A 27,751-nucleotide genomic window follows, 5' to 3' on the forward strand; every position below is an offset into this window, starting at 1 on the left:
TCTAAGCTATTTTTAAAGCCATTTTTCCATTTCATACTTTGAGAGCAGTTATTGGTTCCGCCCCCTACTTTTTACATTAACCTGCCAAATGCAGGTAAAGATTGACTGTGGCAGGTAAGATTGTAAAGTTACTAGCCACTTTGGCTAGTGATGAACCAAGCTCTAACCCATTGATACCTGATGCAGCATTTGGGTGTATATTCCTCATTTGTGTGTGTATCCCTTTAAGACCGCATTGCGCGGTTCGCGGTCTTAAAGGGATACACACACACATGCTACATCAGGTATCAATGGGCTAAATAGCACTTGTTTTGCTTGAACTATCCTCCTGTCCTAAATGTCCCATCCCACGCCGTGCCAATTTGGTGACTTCTCAGACCTCCTTGGAAGCGCTGTGTAACAACTTGGCTATGCTCGTGCATCGTGACAGAGCGCACAGCGCAAACCTCCGCTAAATAAGCCCAACTGCTTGTTTGTGAGGCTTGTGTCGGATCCGGAACCGCTCCAAAATGTAACCGGCTCTTCCTTGGCTACATCATTCCATCACAAAGCTGCATGAAAATCTGCTCAGTGGTTTTTCTGTAATTAACCCACTGGACTTCTCTCTGGCCTTATGAATCAACACCTTTAATTAACCCACTGGACTTCTCTCTGGCCTTATGAATCAACACCTTTAATTAACCCACTGGACTTCTCTCTGGCCTTATGAATCAACACCTTTAATTAACCCACTGGACTTCTCTCTGGCCGTATGAATCAACACCTTACTTATGAATCAACACCTTATGAATCAACACCTTATGAATCAACACCTTTTATGAATCAACACCTTTTTCACAACATGACTTTTTGTTAATAGTTTATTGGGTAGCATTTTTGATACTCCAGATGTTATGTTACACACATTTTTCTTCAAAACAGGATAAGAAAGATCCATGCTCAGTGGTGTACTGTAATGAAGTATTAATACTTTAGTACAGTACTTAAGTATTGTTTTGCGGTATCTGTACTTTACTTGAGTATTTATATTTCTGTCAACTTTCACTTTTACTCCACTACATTTCCCCCAAGCATCTAGACGAATCAGTGCTCCTGGTTTGCTACTTATGTGAATCACGATCCACACTCCATTCCAGTCGGTGGCTGTAATGCAACATAACGTTTGTCAACCGCTATAAAACTCGATAAGAAGAAACAGACTTCCACTCAAGCCCAGGCATGTCTTTTGCTTGCTTTTTTTAACAGCATTTACTTGTACTTTTACTTTCAATACTTAAGTACATTTAATATCAGAAAATTACTTTTGATACCTAAGTACAGAAAATATGAGCTACTTTAAGACTTTTACTCAAGTAATATTCTAATGAGTGAGCCCTATTTGCTACTTAGCAATGTTGATTCTGTCCATCCTGTTCCTCATAGTAGCTCTGGAAGGTCAATGGGGTCATGCTCCTATAAGCTGACTGACACTAAAATGTCCAAGTACATCTCCGTGAACTCCACGCAGCCGACCCTGGTTCTCCGTGAACTCCACGCAGCCGACCCTGGTTCTCCGTGAACTCCACGCAGCCGACCCTGGTTCTCCGTGAACTCCACGCAGCCGACTCTGGTTCTCCGTGAACTCCACGCAGCCGACCCTGGTTCTCCGTGAACTCCACGCAGCCGACCCTGGTTCTCCACGCGTCCTTCACGCAGCCGACCCTGGTTCTTCACGCAGCCGACCCTGGTTCTTCACGCAGCCGACCCTGGTTCTCCACGCAGCCGACCCTGGTTCTTCACGCAGCCGACCCTGGTTCTCCACGCATCCTTCACGCAGCCGACCCTGGTTCTCCACGCAGCCGACCCTGGTTCTCCACGCGTCCTTCACGCAGCCGACCCTGGTTCTCCGTGAACTCCACGCAGCCGGCCCTGGTTCTCCGTGAACTCCACGCAGCCGACCCTGGTTCTCCGTGAACTCCACGCAGCCGACCCTGGTTCTCCGTGAACTCCACGCAGCCGACCCTGGTTCTCCGTGAACTCCACGCAGCCGGCCCTGGTTCTCCGTGAACTCCACGCAGCCGGCCCTGGTTCGAATCTGACCTGCGGTCATTTGCTGCATGTCCTCCCCTCCCTGCTTTCCTGTTGCTGTCTAGCACATCCTGTCCTATCAAATAAAGGCAAAATGGCAACAAACAAACAAATCTTAAAAGGCAGGATGAACACAGGTGCAAGCAAGACATTAATGAGGGCCCCAGCACTGGAACACCTAAATTCATTGGAAGTTGGAAACCCTAATTAATGTCTTGCTTGCACCTGTGTTAAATCCTACCTTTTAGATACATGAATGGATTGTGCTGAGGAAGACCTCTACCAATCAACATCATGAGTGGGAAGTTCTATTTTAGAATGAGGGAGCAAACTTGGAAAGATACATAGCAACAGTGAGGAGATCCAGCGCACGCCAGGTTGTTAGATTGACTTCTTTTATTTAAGTTAGCCTACCAAAAAAAAAGGGAAGGAAGATAGATGTTTGGTGGGGGGCTCAGGGGTTCCGACACCCCCCCTCCCCCCCCCCCGTGTATTCTTGAAACAAAATGCCTTGTATTTCTACACCACCTAATGAGAAACGGCAACCCTGTAGAGCAGTGATACTCAACACATGCGGCCCGCGGGCGCCCCCTGTGTGTTAACAGTGCACCTGAACGCAACATGCAAGATACCCGCTGAATAAGTGTCCAAATGTTCATGTCATTCTGGCCAATACTCCACTTCTGTTATAGCATTTCAGTCTGGAATATGGAATATCTTTCAATAATCTATGATTTAGCTGCTAAATTGTCAAATACCGCCATCTGCTTGCTACCCAGGCACTTATGTATGTACTTAACCTAACTAACTTAACCTAACTAACTATCCGGTGTGCACAACATTGTCAGACTAAACTCCGGCTGACACCCCAAAAACCTACAATCCATTACAGAAAAATGTATATTGATTGTTTATTAACTGGCCCCTGGCCTTCTATCATTTCACGAAAGTGGCCCCCGGGCAAAGCAAGTTGAGTATCCCTGCTGTAGAGGTTCCCAGACTTTTTCATCCGATTTTGGGACCCAAAAGAGACATTTGGAGTGAGAGACAGGAGGTGTGGAGTGAGAGACGGGAGGTGTGGAGTGAGAGACGGGAGGTGTGGAGTGAGAGACGGGAGGTGTGGAGTGAGAGACGGGAGGTGTGGAGTGAGAGACGGGAGGTGTGGAGTGAGAGACGGGAGGTGTGGAGTGAGAGACGGGAGGTGTGGAGTGAGAGACGGGAGGTGTGGAGTGAGAGACGGGAGGTGTGGAGTGAGAGACGGGAGGTGTGGAGTGAGAGACGGGAGGTGTGGAGTGAGAGACGGGAGGTGTGGAGTGAGAGACGGGAGGTGTGGAGTGAGAGACGGGAGGTGTGGAGTGAGAGACGGGAGGTGTGGAGTGAGAGACAGGAGGTGTAGAGTGAGAGACAGCAGGTGTGGAGTGAGAGACAGCAGGTGTGGAGTGAGAGACAGGAGGTGTAGAGTGAGAGACAGGAGGTGTGGAGTGAGAGACAGCAGGTGTGGAGTGAGAGACAGGAGGTGTGGAGTGAGAGACAGGAGGTGTGGAGTGAGAGACAGGAGGTGTGGAGTGAGAGACGGGAGGTGTGGAGTGAGAGACGGGAGGTGTGGAGTGAGAGACAGGAGGTGTGGAGTGAGAGACAGCAGGTGTGGAGTGAGAGACGGGAGGTGTGGAGTGAGAGACAGCAGGTGTGGAGTGAGAGACGGGAGGTGTGGAGTGAGAGACGGGAGGTGTGGAGTGAGAGACAGGAGGTGTGGAGTGAGAGACAGCAGGTGTGGAGTGAGAGACAGGAGGTGTGGAGTGAGAGTGTGTGAAGAAGAGGGGCATTTGAATCTCACTCATGAGTGAGAGTTGGCAGTGATGTGAGAGCCAGAGACAAGGGATCTATTTGCCTTTTTGACTTCCCACCCAATTCACCCATTGTGTAAAAGGCAGGAAGTAACACAGGTGCAAGCAAAACATTATGAAAAACTAAACTCTCGTAACGGGACAAGCCCCGTCTTTTATTGTCACACGAACACCACAACACATGCATGCGGCCACAACACACTCATGCTGACGGTGGCCGGTGAAAAGTGTCCTCTGCATTTAACCCATCCAGGCATGTCCTTTCCTCCGGGGGGCAGGCCAGGAGCAGTGGTCGCTTTCTCGTACAGCGCCCGGGGACCAACTTTGGGTGTTGTCGTCACAGGTCGGATGACGATGACGATCTGATCTTCTGCATGTTTTTGGTGGGGGGGTTATATATGGAGGAACCCCCTGGGGGAGCACGGGGAGAACATGCAAACTCCACACAGAGAGAAAGGCCCTTACGACGAGATACCCCACCTGGGCAGTAGGCACTGAAGATATGGGGGGGAACACAACCACAGCGCCCACAGTGTCCCAGGCGAGAATCGAACTCAGGACCTTCTGACTGTGAGGCGACAGCTCTACCACTGAGCCACCGTGGGGTTTCCAGCTTCCAATCCATTGAGGTGTTCCAGTGCTGGGGCCCTCGTTACGGTTTTGCTTGCACCTGTGTTACTTCCTTGGTGAATTGAGTGGAAAGTGAAAAGGGCTATTGAAAGTGTAATACTCACAACAAACTGCGAGAGGCAGCAATAAGCCAACGGACATCTAGTCTGCCGTCAAGCTAGAAGAAGAAGAAACAGGTGCCGAAAAGCGATTTCAACTGACGTCCTCATCCTATTTAAACGTTTGCAGCACTATGCTAGGTCTCATTTTCCTCCAGGTCCTGACGTGTGCGGCTGGGACAGACAGCGAGGAGAGAGCCTGGGTAAATATAACGCACTGTTTATCACACTAATGTCACTTGACATTGAACAGCTACATGAGAAACGTGATGTGGTTCAATATTCGTCAGATTTTTATCCGTGCTTTGTAAACGTGACATTGTCACCACGTGGTCTTCAATTAGCGCTTTGAAGGTCCAGCTAACTTGATGCTAACGTAGCTCGTTTGCTGTAACACAAGAGTTTCGCATTCAGTCATTAGGAGAGGTAATTAATTTTAGAAGGTAAATACAACTCTTAATAGTTAACGTAGGCAGCAGTGACTGAGTTAGCTAACGTTAGCCACACATCCCCGCCACACACACACGTAGCGTTAGGCTAAGGCTAACTAGCTAGTTAAACTGGGTTAAGACCAGGCCCAGATTCTTCCTGGTCATGGCGGGGTGGTGCCACGCTTCAATGCCAACGTTCACATGATGGGATGGTCCTGTTCCGTGAGCCAGTCCAGCGTGTCGGTGGCTACAGAACGCCAGGTTTTGCTTTCACCTCTGCATGATGGGTTGCTGAAGGCTGACAATGAGGCCTGGAACATGTCTGTTAGCTTACCGTTAGCTGGCTTTGGCCTGGGACGCACCACGTGCAGGAACATGGATTATGGAGTCGGGAAGTCGATAACCTTATATAAATATCTTTTTGATGATGGCTGCTGACAGACAGTGATGTCTGGACTATGCCTGGTAAATCAGGCCCCGGTATTTCCCTTCCAGACATGAGGGATCTTGTTTCGAAACATGAGGAAAAGGTCAGGTGTTTTTTGGCTGAGTGTTAATAATAATAATTTATCAATTATGATACCATTTGGCTGCCCCCCTGCCATGCACACAGAGGCAGGCGACTGAAGCAGTAGGTTATCACTACCAATAGCCATGGGGGGGAGGCACCGAGTACCCATAAAGCTGAAACGTTACTAGAGTACCCACGTTATGTAAGAGTACTGGAGTAAACAGAGTATTCCCGCCCATCTCTAGATTACATATCTGAAGCGGGTTGTTCTAAACAATGATGGATCATTTTTGGTGTAGGTGTTAACACATGGCTGCAGCTTCAAGTTCTTTGACTCAACATCCTGACTCTAGCTGTTATCTCGGCCTCTCTCCCCAGGTATTACTACCAGCCAAAGTGGAAGGACCAGCGGCTGGTGTACCAGTTCAAAGAGATGTCTGAAAACATTGACGATGACGAGGCAGACCTCCCTGCCTCAGGTGATATATCATGATATGAGACTAGGTGTTCGGGATGGGGAATCATGCCTATTTTCACATCGTCCAATCGTGGTCATTAGAGATTGGCGATAGACGATCTAATCACCATAATCTATTGTCTGTAATTTTAATTGCCACCCCGTTAGTGGTGGCACCCTGTGTGGTGGCACAGTATCAGCCCTGGCCGTGTGTGGTGGGCCTTAGAGCTTGGTACAGTGCACAGAGCAAACCATTCTCTAGCAACCCACTGCTGTGGACACTGCAGCAGTGCTACTCACGAGAGTGGACAACTAAGAAACGTGCCGTGGTGTAAGTGTTTGAAGATGCCAGTGAATTGAGACAGCTCCTGTGTTGCAGGTGCTGGACGTTCTGCAGAAGACCACATGCCTGTTGGCTAAGTTAAAGGAACAGACCAACATCTTGGGAGAGTCGCCTATTTGCCATCTTCTCAATGGTAAGACGAAAAGATGGATGCTTTTCTCTATTAGGGCTGTGCAATAAAATCGATACGGCAGTATATATAGCTATTTTTTTCTGCAATACGGTGTTGATATTTGAGAAAAATATCGATGTATCACCATATTGATTTTTTGCACAGCCGTGTGTTCAGTGACACAAGAATACTTTTTTATTTCAGTGCGTTTAGTAAGACTCAGTAGTTTGGACTAAAAGTTATCAATATAAGTGATGTACATATTACACTACCTGGGTGGTCCACAGCGATTTATATTTTCATCTCTTATGAAGGGAAGTGAAAACATATTACCTTAGTTATCAAAAGATCACATGGTATGGTGTAAGTGTGTGATTTGGTTAGAGATACAATATTTATAAAATAATGTAAAATACGGTTTTATCCCACTTTTCCAGAGTCAGAAACTAATAACTGCCTTCAGACAGTATTTGGTGTAGTCTGTGAAGTATGTCAAACACAATATCAAGCTAGCTTGGCACAATTGAGTATCTATGGGATCAAATAACATAATCATGAGCCCATAGGCATCCAGGAATTGAGCTTTGTCTCAGACTTTGAAAAGCCCTGCTTTAGCACAATGGCTGGCAGTCCGGCGGAATCACTAGCCTACCTGTTAAGTCACCAAATACACATTCTAACACGCTCTTATGTGCATGTTGTGACTTGTGTACACACTACATTATGAAATAATCATGCAAAATTGCAAGACATAATTTGCTTTGAAAATTACGTCTCATATTTTTGCATGTGCATTTTGGCAATGCTGGAGTGTATTTGGTGACTTAATTGGGGGTAAGCAAGCAATTCCCGCAGACAGCAGGAGGGGGCGTAGCTGCTTTCTGCTGCACAGAGAAGAGAAGGGCAGCATAGGGCAGATGGGCGAACCTTGTAGTAAATCAACTTGATGGTGACTGTGTCATGATGATTGGCTAAATATGTTCAACTGCTCTGAACTGTGAATGAAGCTGGCCTGTCTGAACACGGTAGGAAGGTCATCTGGTGCGGTTCATCTGGTGCGGCTCCAGATTTCTCACCCACACTCTGCCTCTTGTTCCTCCAGGTATTTGCAGCAGCCCAGCATGGAAGCAATGCCTCTACTGGGCTCAAAAACATCAGCTTTAAAGGTGAGCATGAAAGTTGGTGTATGCAATTTGACAATGATGTCCTTATTTTGGTAACTCATCTCATCAGTGATGTGTTAGATTTGGTTAGGTCAGAGTTATTGAATATTAAATCATCCATCTTTGCTCGACACTACATCTGCCTTTTGTCTTTTTTTTTTACCCCAGGTGTTCATAAAATACAGGATAAGAACTTATTTTTTTAATACAAAAATGTGAGATCGGTCATCTGCCAGGAGAAGCTGCGATTTATCGGTTATCGTATCCGCTGAAAAAAAATCCATATTGTGCATCCCTAATGATGTGGAAGCATAAATACTGAGGCCTATCCCGACAGACCTTCGTCAGTAGGGCCATGTCGTTGGAAATGCCTCAAAGAGAAAATCTGTGGTTTCGCTTTACCCACGTGGTCACTGCCATGGCCACCGTGGGATAATACTGCAGAACAGATGCTGACCTCCGTTACACTCTGACCCGTGAGCTGCCCTCTGTTTCTCTTTGTGAGAAGTTGACTTAAATCTCTGAAATTGGATGTTTTTTAATAATTTATATCATTTTTGCTTTAGGTCTTGCACACGGCTGCAGCGTGAGCTTCAAGTTCAGTGATGCACTGGTGAGTTCTTCGGGCTGTAACTTGTGCCTAAAGTAGATCTGTATAGCATCTTATCAGAGCTGCATATTGCAACCTGTACATGGTTAATGCCATAAAAGTATGACTATTAGCATCTTCTCAGAGCTGCAGCATATTGAAAGCACTGCATGGTATCTGCAGCCAGTTGCTGCTATAACTGGTTTGTTCATGAGTCAGTGCTAAAGGAACATCGACATCTGGCATCGTTGGTCTCCTGACCCTGCTGTGTTTGGAGTCCTGGTAATCTGTCGACACACACCAGCCTCTTAACAAAACCATTTCAAAGTGATGGCTTTGAACCACTTACTTTGCTATGTGAATTATTGATGGAATGTTCTAGATACAGACTGATGCAGACAATTCAAATTGCACTGGCTTGTTTCAGATCCTAAAGCAGCTTGAAGCCATCAAACCAGGACTGTCACCAGCCTTGAACTGTGAGTGACGTTTCACCAATAGCCCTGTGCTGTTGAGTATTTGTTTGGTTCTGGTCATATACCAAGGCTTTCGGGAAAACCCGTTCCCGACTTGCTGTGGAATTGACCATAAAACAAAACCATCCCAGTGGGTTTCGCCAGCACGTCTGCTGGGGTCATCTTTTGGGAACATTTCTGCCATCTTAAGGCGGTTTTAGTCACTGAGCTAAACTACGATAAATCGATAAAAATGTTACTGCTAGTTTGTCAAAATTGAGACTATGTTTCTCGTCAGCCCTGACCTTCGCTGTCTTTCTTTCCAGGAGCAGAGGATTGTGACGGTCCCAGAGCAAGGTGACCACAACATGCGGTGACCACCTGGTGCCAAAGACCAGCCAATAGCAGATGGCAGTTTCAGTAAGTTTGACACAGGTTTGGACTTTAGTTGCCGTTCAAGTTTTTGGATCACTTTCAAAGAGGGCCAGTGTTTCTGCCACACCTGGCCCTTTACGCAGTGATCCCAGAGCAGCTGCCTTGGAGACCGCATAGATCCGCCCTCTGTAGCTGATCTAACATCTCCAGGACTCACATTTGTTTCTTAGGTTTCCACACTGGCATAGTGGCCACCAGTTTTCCTGCTTGTGGAGTTTGTCTCCGATGTAACCGATTATTTACCAATCTGTATAAAACAGATTTCTATTATTACATTTTGTACATACTGAAAAACGCATGTAAATACTGAATTTGAAAAGGTAATGCATTTCTTTATTTCCAAACTATTTGGAAAAGCACAAAATTCATAAATTTGCCGTTTCTTCTCAATGTGAAAATTGTGGGCGATACTGCTAATCATCATTAATATTGCAACATGGTACCGATATTACACACATCAGCCGATACCGATAGGCTTTCCGATATATTGCACAATGCATCTGTAAAATGTTCTGTTGTCACTGAAGAACTTGTGGTGACTTCTGAGTTCTCAGGATGCTTTTCACCACACAGACGGTAACTAGGGATATTTCTGCAGCATAAAGTTTTTTTTTTTACAGCTGATCGTTTTGACTCAAACCTGCCCCCCCCTTTCAGAAGCGGAGATGGAGACAGCTAGAGCAGGAGACCTACACAGCTGGAGCACTGAGATGGAGATGGAGACAGCTGGAGCAGGAGACCTACACCCAGCTGGAGCACTGAGATGGGAGACCTACACTCAGCTGGAGCACTGAGATGGAGGTGTCGGACCACCAGAAGAGAAGTGTACTGCGATTATCCTGTCTCACTTCAATGAAAATAAAGTTCCTCTACTTTGCTTCATTGTTTGCAGTATGTTCACATCAGCCATCAATTCCAATTGAGCTGGAGACGCACTAAAATCCTGATTTTTGAAATCATTGTCTTCCTCTTACTAAGCTAAAAACTTGCTACATCACAAAACACATTTCACCAAACTGGATTGATTCTAGGTGCAGCCTAGGATGTTGCTTGTCCCCAAAATCTAATTTTAATTGTAGTTGAGGATTCTTGTCCCTTAAAGTTCAGGCATAGCAACCATTGGCCATATTTTATCTCTAAAAGAGTTCCATCCAAGGATGATACACCTAGCAACATGACTACGGTACTGAAGTGTCTACTAGCAGCAATTAAAAGCTAACGGGACTCTAGCAACGCAGTGTTAATGTGACTTATCACACCTGTACCAGTTCACAACTGTACTGTAATTTAAAATGGGTTCTTCATCTCTTAATATACTGGAGTTACTTTTATGATGGTAAAAATGGATCACACGTATGAGCAGTGCTCATACATGTATATGTAAATGTGATGCTTTAAGCAATATTTTCCAGAGAAGACAGCTGATCATCCAGGGAGCTGTGAACATTCAAATCAGTTGTCTATTAGGCCAAGAATGTTTGCACATACAAGGAAAGTGACTTGGTGCAAGTTGCATAAAGTGATATAGACTGTTTTCACCAGCTGCAACCCCACAGCACTTCCTTTTTCTCAGCTTCTTCTGTATTTTATGGCGGTTGGCATCCTTAAATGTTGCATTACCGCCACCTGAATTGTATCAGCTTCACAGTGAACTATTGACAGTGTCCACTTTCTCAGCTATTCAGGGGAAAACACTGACATAGCCTACTTCTATTTCTATTTTTTGCTATGTAAACGTTTAAATGTAAAGATAGGCCTATGCGTGCAATAACGTACTGATAGTCAGCTTACTCTGTAACATGTAGCTTTTATTAGCCTCTCAGGCTAGCTCCGGGACGCGATCTTTTTTTCCCATGATGGCGAAGGCATGACCCGCCCCTCTCTGCCTCTAATTGGCTGACTGCACTCGGCTGCTCTCGCCTGCTTCCCAGGCGAGCCAGAAGTCATCTCAAACGAGCCATTATAGCCTATACTTTCATTCAATGTCACGATGCTGCGGGGGGAAGTAGGCTACTTCATAGCTTAACTACGAAAATAGTGTCGGCTGTTTATCTCCCTTTCTGCTGCAGCATGTTAAAGAAATAAATGTTCAGTTTGAACAACACCCATTCTGGTCATTATAGAGCAAGATGATCGCTTCCACTACCAGGGCCGCCCAGAGAGATGGCAGTGCCCCTGGAAGGGTCCAGCCACTATGCCTGGTGCTCGAGGTTCTGGAGGAGGGTCTCGGCCGGGGGTGTGGGACCCGGGCAGGGTGAGGGCCAGGGCGGGTGGTGGTGGGAGTGGCAGGGCAGCCATCAAACTGCCCAGCAGAGGAGCACTTAGCCTGGGTGGTGGCAGCCTGGAGGTTGGGATGGGTGGCCTGGGTGTCTGTGCCCAGCGGGGTGGTGCCGCTGGCGGCGCTCTCCTCCTCTCCTCTCCCCCTCTCCCCTCTTCTCTGGTTCCCCCCACTCTCCTCTCCTCCTCTCCCCTCCCCTCCCCTGCCCCTCTCCCCTCCTCTCCTCCCCTCTTCTCTGGTTCCCCCCACTCCTCTCCCCTCCCCTGCCCCTCTCCTCTTCTCTGGTTCCCCCCTCTCCTCTCCTCTGGTTCCCCCATCTCCTCTCCTCTCCTTCTCCTCTTCTCTGGTTCCCCCCACTCTCCCCCTCTCCTCTCCCCTGCCCCTCTCCTCCCCCCTGCCCCTCTTCTCCTCTTCTCTGGTAGTCGCGGTCGCCTTTTATACACGTCTCAAACAGCGCAGGACAACGTGATTGGCTGGCTCAGATTTGAACAAATCTGAGCCAGCCAATCGCGTTATCCTGTGATGACGTAATGTTCTGTGCCCCATGACGGATGGACCATATATGGACTTCCTCCCCCCGACTCGTTACTCTGCAGAAACTACAGTAACAAAATCATGAATTGCTCTGTTTTTGGAGCTCTGCATGTCTGTGTTTGTCTAGTTAACGTTAGCTAACGGCTAACATTCGCTAGTTAGCCAACCAACCAGCAGCTAACATTAGCTAGCTAGCTAGCTTACCGGAAGCGATATTTTTTTCGGATGATGGCGAAGGCATAACCCACCCCTGGCCCTCTCTGCCTCTGATTAGTGGCAGCGTTATAAACCATAGATATGACTATATTAAAAACATAAACACACTGGCGTCTTTCATGCAGGCTAGCAAGCGTAACTGCTGTCTGTCTGACCCACTGAGTCTGACGGTCTGACCAGACTGTAGAAAGAGATGTAATGCAGGATAGCCAAGCGAATGTGTTTGGATGGAAGTTTGACGCTAGGCCAATCAGAGGCAGAGAGGGGCGGGTTATGCCTTCGCATAGCCTTCGCCATCATCCGAAAAAAAAAAATCACCTCCGGGACAACAACGCTTCCTACCCAGCGTGTGCACGTCTTTCCGACAGGGGTGGTTGTTATGGCAACTATCAACAACAACTACTACTACTACAAGACATAAAGACCGAAATAGGCTACCTTGTTAATGTGTCTGTCGGAGACACGGCCTAACGTTAACATTTAATATGAGCCGAATATCAGCCTGCGCTCAGCTATGTATACAGGAAGTAAACCGGATATCCAGGTGGAAAATGTCAAAATGTAACCTTTAGCATAACTGTGTGTGGGGGTGGAATTCCCACACTGATGGGTTTTTCTTTACACATTGATACAAATCGCTCCAGGATATGCATATAAATACTGATTTGAGTTGATAAAAAAAATATCCGAGCACCTAACCATCTACGAAGAGCTTCCGGTATGAAAGGTCATGACTTCAGACTTTTGACAAAGAACGTACAAGATAAGAACGGCTGGTACTGAGCTGCTCCCCACCAACTGCGCCGGTGCGCCTGAGCAGAAGAGTTGCGACCATTTATGTCGATGGTTGCGACCGGTTGCGACAGAGTAACATCAAAGAGTATAGACGCCAAAAGAGATAAGGCCTGCCTTTTTGATAGTATCCCTGCCGCCATTCTGCCCTGAAAACAGCCCACCTTTCCATTGTAGGTAGTTTCTTCCAGGCCAAAATGGCGGATTTGCTGCATACCCATTCGGTTTCAGTTCTTAGCAATGCAAGTTCTTTGGTAAGATGGCAGCGCCGTTGGAGCTGTATTGCTGGAAAGGAGACTGGGGTTTACCTTCCATAGACACAGACTGTCTGACCGTCCTGGTAAGACAGACACAGCAGCGACAGACAGACTGGACACAGAGTCTGTTCTCTCTACAACAGCGACAGACAGGGACGCTGTGACAGACAGACACCTGATGATGCTAACGTTAGCTAGCTTCAGCCAATGTTAAAGCGGCTAAACGTTAGCAGCAGCTGCTGTCAGTGACGATAGCCTGCTGGACAGAGCTAACGTTAATTATATTGCCACAGCAGCTGTTGCATTAAGTAGTAGAGGTGTTCCTTTAAAGCCCATGGCACACCAATTAAACATTGTAGCTACAACAAACAGACAAACCCAGATGGCTGTTTGGTGTGTCACGTGTGCATGGCTGTCCTGGTTTGGTCAGATTCCACATGTTCAATCCTTTACCCCATGGCACCTCAATCTAACATTGTGCTGTCTGCCGGGGTCGGGGGGCCTTGAGGGAGTTCCAGGGGGTCCCCGTCCCCAGCAAAAAGGGGATCATTTATTTTCACTATATTCACCTTATGTAGAAGAGACAGTCTGGCTTGAGAGACTAACAGGAAGTGTAAACACAATTGGAAGTTCTGATTGTGTTCACACTTCCTGTAGTCTCTTAAAACAGACTGTCTTATATGCTGCCTTCCAGACACATGGGACGTGGGTGTTTCCCAGTGGAAAAGTCCCACCCCCCACCTTCAAAGCATTCCAGAGCACAAAGGCAAAATGCAACCAAGAAACATGGCGGACCGTGACAAACTTTTTTTTGTTTGGCAAATAGCAAGACAGCTTAACAACGAGCAGAGCACCCTCCTTACATATTTAAATGAAAATGAGGAGCAGCAATGACACATCATGTAACAGACTCTATTATACATTTTATTTAGGCACTTAATACTTTGGACTACATACTCCATGTTGCGGCCATTGTTGTGTGACGTCAGACAACTGGTTCCCAGCCTAGTGGGGGTAGATTTTTTTCTCCCAGTTTTCAAGTGGGAGCTCCCACTTTGAGTGCCGTTCCAGCGCACTTTTCCTAATAGGAGGAGAGAAAATCCGAAGGTCCCAGTTGTCTGGAAGGCAGCATTATCTACATCCGGCGAATGCAGCTATATACAGTCTGTACGTTACACCCCCAGAACATGCACAAGGAAGTTGGGAAAAAAAAACCTTCAGACAGGAAAGAAGTTCGACAGAATCCGACCAATCACGACACGTGGGTCCACGAAAAATGCGCATATTGGATTCTGATTGGACTAATGAGCGGAAGACCCGCCTTTCTACTTCCCATTCCGGTTGGTGCATGATTCTCCCCTACGAAGTACAGACGGTATGGCGGAAGCATTTGAAAATTGCGGAAGCCAACTCGTCTGTTCTAAGAGACTACACTTCCTGTGACTCATAAACCTAGTCTGACTCATAATGTGAGTTAAAGTAGTTTTGACCAGGTGAGTCACACTAGTTTGAGCAGGTAAAACAGCTGGCGTTTTGAACAGGAAGTTGTGACACAATGGGTCAAGTGGGCGGGGCTACATAAGGTGATAAACCGCGTTTCCGGGGGAAACCGCAATGGGACTTATGGACCCAGCTTTGAGTGCTCACTCTAGCCCCGGCTGTACGGTGTACATTTTAAAAACTGCGACACTTCACACAACTTTAACATGACATCCATAATTATACATCAAACTCTTGAGCTACTTCTGCTCTCACTCAGAATGTCAAAATATAAGCGATGTCATGTATAGTTTTTAAGATATTCACGTTTGTTTGGCACAACTCATACTAGTTCGCTGCTGCGGACTTCCGCATTTCCGGGGGATTTGTTGTTGTGACGTCACGCTGATTCGTCCTATAATTCCATCCTTCACTAACACAATGGCCACTTGCCTTGCCTGTCATGGACTTGAACTTGAGTCGCACTTAAAGGATGGCTTCTCCGATTATCAACCCACTTTGTCTTTGTATCATTACAGTATGTCATTAATATAAACAGATGGGCAGTGTTTACCTTTTCCACACAGAGAGCTCCCATGTGACGCATTTTACGTCACTACGGAACTACGGAAGCTCTGCTCGAGAAGCAGCTGTTGCTGTTTATTTGTATTTTTTAAGTATGCGCACATCCACAGAGAAGAGAGCCTTAACGAGCCTTAATGACTTGTAGCTGGCAGGGCAGAGTTTCTGCATGGAGGATATTTATGCCTACAGGTCAGACTCTTCAACAAGCTACAGTGTATGCATACCCTACCTTTACTCTACCAGCTAAACGCTGCATTGAAACTGTAGTGCACTGGCCCTGCGTGCATGCATTTATGTTTAGCATCGCATGTTATTCTGTCAGTAACTGGTGTGTAGTAGTTAATGACTGACAGCCATACAGGAATTCACTGCAGACACACAATTATAGTGTCTCTGACTATATCCCATAATTTCACCTTTTTCAGCCTCTGTGATTTACACAGCAGCACATTATAGAGCAGGTAAAGATCACATACCGTCTGAAAGGAATGTCACCATGCCACCACAGGCCTATCTCATCTGCTTTTTAAGCATCATAAGCTCTACTAACGAGGAGCCATATGTTCTTAAATTGACACTGCATATGGACCCTGCTCACACCTCCAGTCAGTTTTCCTACCTGCAACCGGTGATGTTCTATGAAAACGTTTGGTTGCAGTATGTTTGTATATGTGCATTATATTTACATCTTCAGTCCAAACTGCAAAAATATTTAGCCTATGTGTGCACTCCTTGGTCTTTTCTTGACAGACTTCAACATGGAGAGGGCTATGATTTATTATGCCTCCGCCAGCGATAGCCAGGCCGGAGGCATTATGGATTTAGGTTGTCCATACATCTGTCTGATGTTCGTTAACGCGATATCTGAGGAACGCCTTGACGCAATTTCATGAAATTTGCCTCGAACATCGACTTGGACTCAAGGATGAACTGATTACATTTTGGTGGTCATAGGTCAAACTTCAAGGTCACTGTGACCTGACGACCGCTCATTTCATGCTTGTTAATGCGATGTCTCAGGAACGGCTTGACGGAATTTCTTCCAATTTGGCTCAAACCTCGACTTGGGCGTAAGGATGAACCGATTAGATTTTGTTGGTCAAAGGTCAAGGTCACTGTGACCTCTCAAACGCCATTTTCAAGCTCGTTAATACAATATTTCAGGAATGCCTTGATGGAATTTCTTTGAATTTGCCTCAATCGTCCACTTGGACTCAAGGATGAACTGATTCAATTTTGGTGGTCAAAGTTCAAGGTCACTGTGACCTCACGAACGCCATTTTCAGCTCGGTAACGCCATATCTCAGTAACGCCTTGACTCAAACGTCAAAGTCTGGACAGACATCCATGTCGACTGCTCACTTGTTGGCGGAAGCAATAAGCATATATCCGCGGTGCAGTCCTTTTATTTTTTATTATTTTTATTATTTTTATTATTTTTATTATTTTTAAGAACATTTAAAAGTTTGTGCATCAGTCCTCCAGTGGAAACTTGTCAACATTCCCTATCAAGGAGGGTATCTGATAGATTTGTTTTTTCTACCTTAATTTTGCTGACAAGTTGGAAAACGCGGGCCTCTGTCCGTCAGAAAGACTGCCTTAAGACTTGTTCCATCATAATGTTCAGTGTCTTCTCAGCTTCCATCCCTGGTGCTGCCCCCTGCTGCTTCAAATCACAACTTCTGCCCTCTGAAGAACTCATGCCACAGCTCACACTGAATAGGCCTACATCTATAAACCAGGCAGAAAAGCTTGCATCTTTTCATCAGATCTTGAATGTCACAAAGTTTGATGTTAACGAGCGATAAGTGGACAAACGTACAACTTGCCTCGTCAGCATAAAGCTGGGTTGTCTGTCTGCCTGCAGAGGCAGAGCAGAGAGCAGGGAACACCTCGTCTTGTTTTACTCCTCAGTGAGACTCCTCTCTTTGAAGGAGATGCCTCCACCTTGAAGGGGAATTCATTCAGACACCTGCTGGCCTGAAGACCTTATGATCAATATAACCTTCATTCAGACACCTGCTGGCCTGAAGACCTTATGATCAATATAACCTTCATTCAGACACCTGCTGGCCTGAAGACCTTATGATCAATATAACCTTCATTCAGACACCTGCTGGCCTGAAGTCCTTATGATCAATATAACCTTCATTCAGACACCTGCTGGCCTGAAGACCTTATGATCATTATAACGCAGTGTTATGTCAGGAAACGTCTAATTCCTACTTTTGAGCTTGTGGTCAAGAAAGACAATGTTACAAATAAAAGCAATGCAAAGCAAAGTGATGAGTGTCTCTCTCTTGCAGGCTTATGCTAAGTTTGCTGGTGCTCCACTCAAAATTCACAAGATCACCAACCCCTGGAGTAGCCCCACAGGTGAGTCCTTAGCGATCAATATCAGACCCAACCACCCCCCCCCCCTCCCACACACACACACACACACACACACACACACACACACACACACACACACACACACACACACTAACAACAACAAAAACAATGTCTCCTGGTAAACATACACATATGACTCTTTTTACAGTTGACCTAAAACAATTGTTTATTGTTGTGTATTGTTTAATTGGATCCCTATTGGCTGTCAGGTAAGGTGACAGGTGTAAGGTGACAGCTACTCTTCTTGGAGTCCACACAGAACAAGACAATACATACATGTGCCATAAATAAGCGCAAAAAGGCAATTCAAAAGGATACATTAAAACCACAGAAAGGAGACAACTAGTGACAGAAAAAATGCATAGAGCAGGAAAAGAAAGAAAGGAGAGCTATATACTGATCAATATAATATGCTATATACTGGGTAACTAACTAGTGACTGTGAAGATCTGATTCTGAATCACCTCTGGGTTCTCGTTTCAGGAAGCTTGCCTGCGTTGAAAACCAGAGAGGACGGCAGTATTTCAAAGCCCAACAACATTATCATCCACCTCAGAAAACAGGTAATTGGTGTTTTTGAGTCTGTGTTGATGATCAGCACATGATCAGCTAGTAGAGTGCATACCTTGTGATCAGCTAGTAGAGTGCATACCTTATGATCAGCTAGTAGAGTGCATACCTTATGATCAGCTAGTAGAGTGCATACCTTATGATCAGCTAGTAGAGTGCATACCTTATGATCAGCTAGTAGAGTGCATAGTACCTAAATAAAACCTTACGTGAAGATGTTTGGAACCTAGGTGCCTTTTTGTGATTGGTTTCCTTTTCCCTTCATTGCCACATGAAGTTTTATTTTTTGAGAGGCGTGCGGAGCTCTGCGGAGCTCCACAGACCCCCTGCGGAGCTCCACAGACCCCCTGCGGAGCTCCACAGACAGACCCCCTGCGGAGCTCCACACTCGCTGCACAGACCCCCCGGCACCACACACCGCAGTAACCATAAATTAACCTTTAGCGGCGCAAAAACTGGCTGCCGTGCATCTCCCAGGTGGGTGCTACACATCGGTGCTGGATGAGTTGAGTTCCCTCCCCTGATATGTGAAGCGCTTTTGAGTATCTAGAAAGAAGCTATACAAATCCAATCAATTATAATCAGTTATTAGTGAGCTAGATGGGGTTTAGGGATTAAATCGGTTTGATTCAGTTCCGGGTCTCGAGGCAAAGCTTCGATGCATCTGTCGCTACGTGAAACAACAACAACAACCTTAGAGCCATATAAAATCTCTTATTTTTTTTCAAATTCCTTTTTCCCCCCGTCCCAAATTCAGTTTTTTTCCATTAACATTTTTCTGAATTCTGTGTTTTGCTTTTTACACTTATTTTACCATCAGAAATAGTGTCTAATAAGTGGGGATGAATAAATGTACACAATTTAATAAAATATAACGGTCAATTTACACAACAATGCACTATTTTTAACAAGTGCTTCAAGTCAGAAATACAGTAGATGACTGTACAAAACATTCTATTCAAATTACTTAATTTCTTTTGTTTCTAAAGTGCTTTTATTCTCATTGTGTGCTTCAAGTAAAGAAAAAAACAACTGAACAAAACATTCACTTTTTTGAACATCAGAAAATGCTTCAAATGCTATTTTATTTTGAAAGTTATAACAGGAAGTGATGGTGTTTATGTTTAAGAGAAAGAAGAAATGGTGTAAAAACGGCATGTGTCAAGTGAATAAGAATACACAGCCACAAAGGAAACTTTTCCAGCTTGATCATGTGCAACGTGGATATTTCATCTTTCATTCGCTGGGCCATCTTGCCCCGTTACGTCTCTTTCCGGGTATGATGTCATCGTCTACCCTACGAGAGTCCCGTCTCCGTACATAGACTTGCCTGTGACTCTCGCTCCTAAGCCACGTACTGGAGAAGAAGGGTTCATAGCTTCTCCACGTTGGGGTTAGAAAGCTCCACGCTGCTCATAAATGCCTCTTTTCATCTGAGGTCTGTGCTGTGATATGATTTTTTCTGGGTTAGAGCTCCCAGCCGTCACAGCGCTCAACAGCGCCGCTCTGGTGTGTGTGTGTGTGTGTGTGTGTGTGTGTGTGTGTGTGTGTGTGTGTGTGTGTGAGAAGACAAAAGCCAGATGTTAGTGGGGTTTTTCGTTCTGAAAGGGGCATTGGTGAGCTAGATAGGGGGTGTAGTGATTTAATCGGTTTGACTCAGTTCCAGTTCTCCAGGCACAGTTTTCACACAACATAAAACTTTACATTTTGACCATGGCTCAGCTGAATTTGATTGATAATTACTGGTGAGAGCTGGTCATTTTGAGCCACTCGCACACTGCAGGGCTCCAAAGTTCAGCTATTTGCACCAAGGTGATTTTTGGAGCAGCTACAATCTCCTACTTCAGGCAATTATTTGGCAACATAATTAATAGCATACATGGAATCCCCTGCACACCTATAACACTAGAGAAAAACACCTAATCACCGGAAAAACGAAAGGTTAAAAGGCACCAGCCTCAGTGTTGTGTGCAGAGGACCAGCCTCAGTGTTGTGTGCAGAGGAGCACCAGCCTCAGTGTTGTGTGCAGAGGAGCACCAGCCTCAGTGTTGTGTGCAGAGGAGCACCAGCCTCAGTGTTGTGTGCAGAGGAGCAGCCTCAGTGTTGTGTGCAGAGGACCAGCCTCAGTGTTGTGTGCAGAGGAGCACCAGCCTCAGTGTTGTGTGCAGAGGACCAGCCTCAGTGTTGTGTGCAGAGGAGCACCAGCCTCAGTGTTGTGTGCAGAGGACCAGCCTCAGTGTTGTGTGCAGAGGAGCAGCCTCAGTGTTGTGTGCAGAGGAGCACCAGCCTCAGTGTTGTGTGCAGAGGACCAGCCTCAGTGTTGTGTGCAGAGGACCAGCCTCAGTGTTGTGTGCAGAGGAGCACCAGCCTCAGTGTTGTGTGCAGAGGACCAGCCTCAGTGTTGTGTGCAGAGGACCGCAGATCTGGAATGAGCTTGATGCCAAGTTATGCAAACTTAACAGAGGAACAAACAAACATCTAGCTTACTCACATTTTGACTCAGCTCAAGACCGTCCACGGCTAAACTTTCTTCTAGGTATAAACTCGTGACAAAAAGCTCCTTATCTGTCCTGATGGTCGATTTTCATCCGAATGCTCTCAGTCTGATGTGCGGATATTATTATTTACCATGACATGTTACTAATTTATCCAGGTGGGCTCAGCGTAACGTTAGCGGACTTTCCCCTGCTCTCTGATTGAGCTCGTCCGTAAGTAACTTGAGGGAAATTTAAAACATGATGTTACTACTATGCATATTACTTTCAATGAAGACTCATCCACTGGCATAAAGGAACAGGGGTGGACAAACCCGTCAAATTACCACCACATGCTTCAAAGTACACACACATGCTTCAAAGTACACACACATGCTTCAAAGTACACACACATGCTTCAAAGTACACACACATGCTTCAAAGTCAAAGTACACACACATGCTTCAAAGTACACACACATGCTTCAAAGTACACACACATGCTTCGTTCTTTCCAATGGCTCGTCCTCCATGGGCTGGCGGGAGGCTTCCAGTGAAGCGCCCACTGCCCAGGGACCTATTTATTATTTGACCGGCACTGGTCAGACAAAGTTCTACTGGGGGGTTCTTATATGGAGGTGAGCACAGGGAGAACATGCAAACTCCACACAGAAAGGCCCACCTGGGCACCAGGCACCGAAGACATGGGTGGAACATGCCCCCAGTGCCCAGGTGGGAACCGAACCCAGGAGCTTCTCACCATGAGGCGACATCGCTACCACTGCTCCAACGTGCTCCTTTTAACTCATTCAGGGCCAATGACGTCTTTGACGTGTTATCAGGAATAGCCCAGAGGGCCAATGACGTGTTTGACGTGTTTTTGTTTTTATTCGTGCAGCGCATAGTTAAAACACTTCCCCAGCCTGTCACATGGTATCAGGTCCCTAGCATCTAAGACAACACGTGAACAAACACATACCGCAGCTGTTGTTTTGAAATTGAGCAAGAGGAAAAGCAGAAAACGGGTAACGCTTCCTTGTGCAGACAGGAGAAACGCCATTGAAACACCCTCGGCGCGCTGCACGAGCTGGAGTCGCCTTCCTCTGTGCCAGCCAGGAGAAAACGGGAGAAAGTAATCAAGAGATGTGTTTGATCATCGGAGGAATGAGGAAATGATCGATCAGTTTGCGAGGGCGGTGAGGACGTGTTGAATAGCCGAGGGGAAAACGGGAACGATCAAATAGCAGAGAGGATATGACAGGGAGACATGGACGAGGACGGGTGTACCAGAACAAATCAAAATAAACACAGGAACAGCTAGGCAGCAGCGGGCAGAAGGCAGTCACAGCAGCCCGCTGTCCTTCTCAAGAGCTCTTCAGTTGGTTCATGAAATCGCTGGGCTGCGTGCCCTCCAGTGTTGCTCCTGGCCAATCCCAGCGCCACAGGGCGTGGTTATTGCTTATCCTATGTGGGGTTAGAAATCTAAAAGGGGGATCGTGTGTGTGTGTGTGTGTGTGTGTCTGTCTGTCTGTCTGTCTGTCTGTCTGTCGGTCTGTCTGTCTGTCTGTCTGTCTGTCTGTCTGTCTGTCTGCACACTCACTCACACCGAGTAAACTGTATTGTTGAATGTAAAAAAAAGCACTTCATGTGTATATATATATATATATATATATATTTTTTGTCATTTGTGTCCTAACGAATAATATTTACATGTCTGATGTCAATACAGTTCAAAATAAAAGAATTGAGAGTGAGTTATGCCTGAGATTGTGCCCTTTTACAAAAATTGCCTTTTCTCCTGTTTATTTTCTCTGGGAGACCTTCTGGGGGAAAACAGGGTGTATATAAATGGCTATAAGTAGAGTACAGAACATGCTAAAAGCTCACTTTTTTTTTCCTGGTGAACCCAGAGACGTACATCTTCATTTTGAGGTATTGCAAATCACTCTGGTGCTAATAGATAATTTACTGTGGGTCTTGAAAGATGACCAACAATTATGAAAATCTTTGGCCTGTGCTAAATATTGGCAGTCCTAAACTGGCCCTGAATGAGTTAATTTGTATTCCATTGATTTTGTATGTTGGTAATTCCCATTGAACTAAGTTGACTGTTAAATCTGATCTGTGAATAAGTATAGTGTTATACTGTTATCTTGTCATTTCTTTCAGAAATACAATGCAGACTATGACCTGTCAGCCAAGGAGGGGGCAGACACTCTGGCCTTTGTGTCTCTACTGGAGGAGAAGCTACTGCCTGCTTTGGTAAGACATCATATGAAGGGGCTGGGGAACTGTGCTGAGGATCCTCTGTAGACTTAGGCCACATTTAGACCACAACGCTCTCTGGATGAAATGGCAAACTGATGTGGCGTTCTGGCCTTTGAGTCCACGTTTATACACAGCGTTTGTGATTCACATGCAGACTGGAGCCGCAAATGTTAGCAGACTCGGCACCAACTCCAAGCAGTGTCAAGTCAGCCAGAATAAAATGGAAACTAACGGTTAGAACCTTCACAATAATGGCAATTCAATAAAGTAATAGTAGATCCACGTTGCAACCTTTTTCTGTGATCCGAAATACACAGAACACATACAGAAGAACACAGACAATTAAAGTCAATTTTAAGTGATTTTTAGTGAGTCGACTGTTCCGTTTTCTATTTACCAAGTAATAAATTATCGCTTTTATTTTGAAGGTAAAAACGCCTATCTTCCTGTATTCTGTCTATTATGTCTGTATGCAGGTTGATGCAAATTTAGGACTAAACTTGATCAGAATCAGAATAACTTTATTGATCCCCGAGGGGAAAGAGTCATGCTACAGTTACCCGCACTCAGGTATGGAAAAATATAGACATCAAACAATATAGGAGGCATAGGAATATACCATAAAACAATAAAATATAAGTTATGTAGCCTACCGGTATATACAATAGTGTCACAAATATGCAATACATGTTCTATTTTCTTATATACAGCAGTGTGAGTATAGTAACAACAAACGAGGAGTAAGGTGCATTAGGTCCGTCAATAAAGTGAACAGTAACAGTGTGGATTTTATATATATATATATATATATATATATATATATATATATATATATATATATATATATATATATATATTTTATTATTATTATTATTATTATTATTATTATTATTATTAAGTGAACAGTAACAGTGTGGATTTTATATACGGTATATTTATTTATTATTATTATTATTATTATTATTATTATTATTATTATTAAGTGAACAGTAACAATGTGGATTATTTGATTATTGCACAAATTGCGGTATTTAGCAGTTATTGCACATTGAGTTTTATTGCACATCAGATATACATTATCCAACTTGGTTTGATTTGTGGACGGGTAGAGTGAGTCCTGGGCCCCGTTCCAATACCCATACTTCCATACTATTTAGTAGGCAAAAAAAGATTTAGTATGTCCCAATACATAGTATGTCAGATGCAGTATGCCAAGAGTACCAGGATGTTGTACTACATCAGCTCCTATTTCGGAGTATGCATCGATGCATGCTGCTTCAGCCAAACTTCCCCACAATCCTTTGCGCAGCAGGAAGTTATGTCTTCTTCTTCTTCTTCTAATGTTTTATGGCGGTTGGCAAACAACTTTTTGTGCATTACCGCCACCTACTGGAGTTACGTCGCACTGACTGAGCTGCGTGTTCATGAATGAGATACGGTAATTAACTTTTAGAAAGCCTTGAAATATGTTAAAACCAAACAAGCATGGGGTGTACCAAAACATGCATATCTTGATTCCTGTTTAGATCTCTGACTTAACGTTTTTGCTTTATTTATTTTATTTTGTTTATTTGATTGTCTGTTCCAATTTTGTAAATGTTTAGTCTGAATTTTTTGTATAATGTACTGTTTGTTACTGCCAGACTTTGTTTATTGAATAAAAAAAAAAAAAAAAAAAACTCAAATGTGGCGCTGCGGACGTCGGCGGAAGTGAGCAAGAGGTCGGAGTTCAGGAAGCTCACGTGACGACAGATGTAGTGTGTCCCAATAGTATGCATTTTGCATGCATGCTGCACACTACAATCCATACTTTGTGAGGCCAGAGGCAGTACATACTACAAGAAAGAAGTACAAGTATGGGTATTGGAACGGGGCCCAAGGCTCTAATTGACTGAGGGAGGAGTTAATGAGTCTGAGGGAGGAGTTACTGAGTCTGAGGGAGGAGTTAATGAGTCTGAGGGAGGAGTTACTGAGTCTGAGGGAGGAGTTACTGAGTCTGAGGGAGGAGTTAAAGAGTTTGATGGCCACAGGCAGGAATGACTTCCTGTGACGCTCTGTGGTGCATCTGGGTGGAATCAGTTTTGCGCTGAAAGTGCTCCTGTGTTTGAACAGTTCATCATGGATCAGTTTTGTACTGAAAGTGCTCCTGTGTTTGAACAGTTCATCATGGATCAGTTTTGTACTGAAAGTGCTCCTGTGTTTGAACAGTTCATCATGGATCAGTTTTGTACTGAAAGTGCTCCTGTGTTTGAACAGTTCATCATGGAGTGTGTGGGAGACGTTGTTAATGATGGAACGTAGCTTGGACAACCTTCTCCTCTCAGATACTGCTCTAGAGCTCAGCTCCAGCCCCATGACATCCCTGGCCTTGTGGATCAGTTTGTTGAGTCTGTTGGCGTCCGCTGCCCTCAGCCTGCTGCCCCAGCACACGACAGCAAAACAGGAAGGCACTGGCCACCAGACTCATAAAACATCCTCAGCTTTGTCCAGCAGATGTTGAAGGACCTCAGCCTTCTGAGAAAGTAGAGACGGCTTTAACCCTTCTTGTAGAGGACTTCAGTGCTCTTTGCCCAGTCCAGTTTATTGTCAATGAACACTCCCAGGTACTTGTAGTCCTCCACTATGTCCACACTGACCACATGGATGGAAACAGGGGTCACCGGTGACCGATGCATTTTTATGGTGATAAACTGCTGCAGATTGGTTGCATTACAGAATTGGGACTTGAGGAAATCAGTGCATCTGGCCGTGAGGTGTAGGGTCATTTAATTAATTAATAACATTATGCGCAAACGATTAATTCATATTCGGGAACATTAATAGCGGGCAGTTAGCACCCATTATTTATTTTCTTGGGCAACTCGTTATCAGACTCTGATGTCATGATAATTTGTTGATAGGCTAGTGAATGCTCAGACTATTGTCTTCCATGCATGAAGTGGAGCCATGTCATCACAGTTTAGACAAGAATTGCGTTTTGCCACATGGCGACGCTAAGGGTAGCGTTGTCACGTCACATGGCGACGCTAAGGGTAGCATTGTCACGTCACATGGCGCTAAGGGTAGCGTTATCAAATCATTCCACTCTGGGACCTGGTTTCACTTCTTTGCATTTTCAGGCCCCAATAACACCGTTGCCATGTAATTGGAAGGCCCAAACGCAACAAAAGTTTGCCATTTTATGTTGCTGTGTAAACTGGGCCTAACAAGCTGTGCCCCATGCTATGTAACAGATGCATTAAACTTAAAGGGCCATGCTATGTAACAGATGCATTAAACTTAAAGGGCCATGCTATGTAACAGATGCATTAAACTTAAAGGGCCATGCTATGTAACAGATGTGTTAAAGTTAAAGGACCATGCTATGTAACAGATGCGTTAAAGTTAAAGGGAGGTTGAGGAGAAATGCATTTCTGTGGTGCTAAAATATGAAAGCTCCTGGGTGCTTTCAGTGTGTGCCAGTGGGAGGAAGAGGAGAGGCCCCCCTGTGGCTTCAGGAACGCTTTCAAGTCAGAAGCAACATCTCAATGTCTCCAACAGACCTCCTGACCTTCTCAAGTCCCTCTGACATGTCTCCAACAGACCTCCTGACCTTCTCAAGTCCCTCTGACATGTCTCCAACAGACCACCTCACCTTCTCAAGTCCCTCTGACATGTCTCTAACAGACCTCCTCACCTTCTCAAGTCCCTCTGATATGTCTCCAACAGACCTCACCTTCTCAAGTCCCTCTGACATGTCTCTAACAGACCTCCTGACCTTCTCAAGTCCCTCTGACATGTCTCCAACAGACCTGCTCACCTTCTCAAGTCCCTCTGACATGTCTCCAACAGACCTCCTGACCTTCTCAAGTCCCTGTGACATGTCTCCAACAGACCTCCTGACCTTCTCAAGTCCCTCTAACATGTCTCCAACAGACCTGCTCACCTTCTCAAGTCCCTCTGACATGTCTCCAACAGACCTCACCTTCTCAAGTCCCTCTGACATGTCTCCAACAGACCTCCTCACCTTCTCAAGTCCCTCTGACATGTCTCCAACAGACCTGCTCACCTTCTCAAGTCCCTCTGACATGTCTCCAACAGACCTGCTCACCTTCTCAAGTTCTCAAGCACAGCACTGTCGTTTTAACAAGGTCAATACTGCTCGTTGGTCATGTAGAGCTTTTTGCTTTGCACATATAAAAAGAATGATACTGTTCAGTTGTATATTAGCCCAGCCTTATGTTCCATGGTGGTTATTTTGTGCTTAACTGTCATTGAAATGAGACAGACCAAAAAAGGTATATCATAAAAGTGATATACCTTTTTATACCATTTTGTGACATTTTATAGACCAAACGATTAATCGATTAGTGGAGAAAATAATCAACAGATTAATCGATAATGAAAATAATCGTAGTTGCAGGCAGCCCTCGCCCCTATACATAAAAATCATGGCAGATAAGTAAATATTCCTCCTTCTTTGTATGTGAAGTTTACTGGTTTTGGCCCTGGGGAGAATTGTCTTAGGATTGCTGTGATCAACCTGTGTAGCATTTCCTGTATGAAAGTGTCTGGCTTCCTGTGTCAAAGAGGACATAAAGAAAGAAAGATGTGGAAACCGCTTTACACAGACAGACACAGCCCCTGGCTAAACCCCCCCTGGGAGGACCAGACATTAGGCCTTCATCAATGAGGAAATAACCCTCTAACCAAGGCATTTTCATGGCTTCATAGTCAAATAGGAAGTTCTAAACAAAATGTTGTGACGTATCAGAGTGGAAACAAACATTG

General features: G+C 45.1%; 1 protein-coding gene and 1 long non-coding RNA gene across 2 annotated transcripts in view; both read left to right on the forward strand.

The window, feature by feature from the left end:
• Positions 1–4,790: 4,790 nt before the first annotated feature.
• LOC310785323 lies at positions 4,791–9,999 on the forward strand. The gene is made up of 8 exons (XR_014553162.1): positions 4,791–4,842; positions 5,960–6,060; positions 6,418–6,514; positions 7,596–7,659; positions 8,223–8,269; positions 8,673–8,724; positions 9,027–9,120; positions 9,793–9,999. It is a non-coding gene; the product is annotated as an uncharacterized lncRNA (long non-coding RNA).
• A 3,198-nt stretch (positions 10,000–13,197) lies between these two features.
• The window catches only part of LOC310785113 (thrombospondin-3b-like), a 60,312-nt gene continuing 45,758 nt past the window's right edge, over positions 13,198–27,751 (forward strand). Inside the window, exons 1-4 of the mRNA XM_083646096.1 lie at positions 13,198–13,295; positions 17,583–17,652; positions 18,154–18,233; positions 22,883–22,975. Of these exons, the coding sequence (XP_083502222.1) occupies positions 13,215–13,295; positions 17,583–17,652; positions 18,154–18,233; positions 22,883–22,975 (324 nt within the window). The 5' untranslated portion in view covers positions 13,198–13,214. The remainder of the gene's footprint in view (positions 13,296–17,582; positions 17,653–18,153; positions 18,234–22,882; positions 22,976–27,751) is intronic.

Source organism: Poromitra crassiceps (assembly GCF_964638095.1).
Source record: "Poromitra crassiceps genome assembly, chromosome: 11".
Classification (NCBI taxonomy): domain Eukaryota; kingdom Metazoa; phylum Chordata; class Actinopteri; order Beryciformes; family Melamphaidae; genus Poromitra; species Poromitra crassiceps.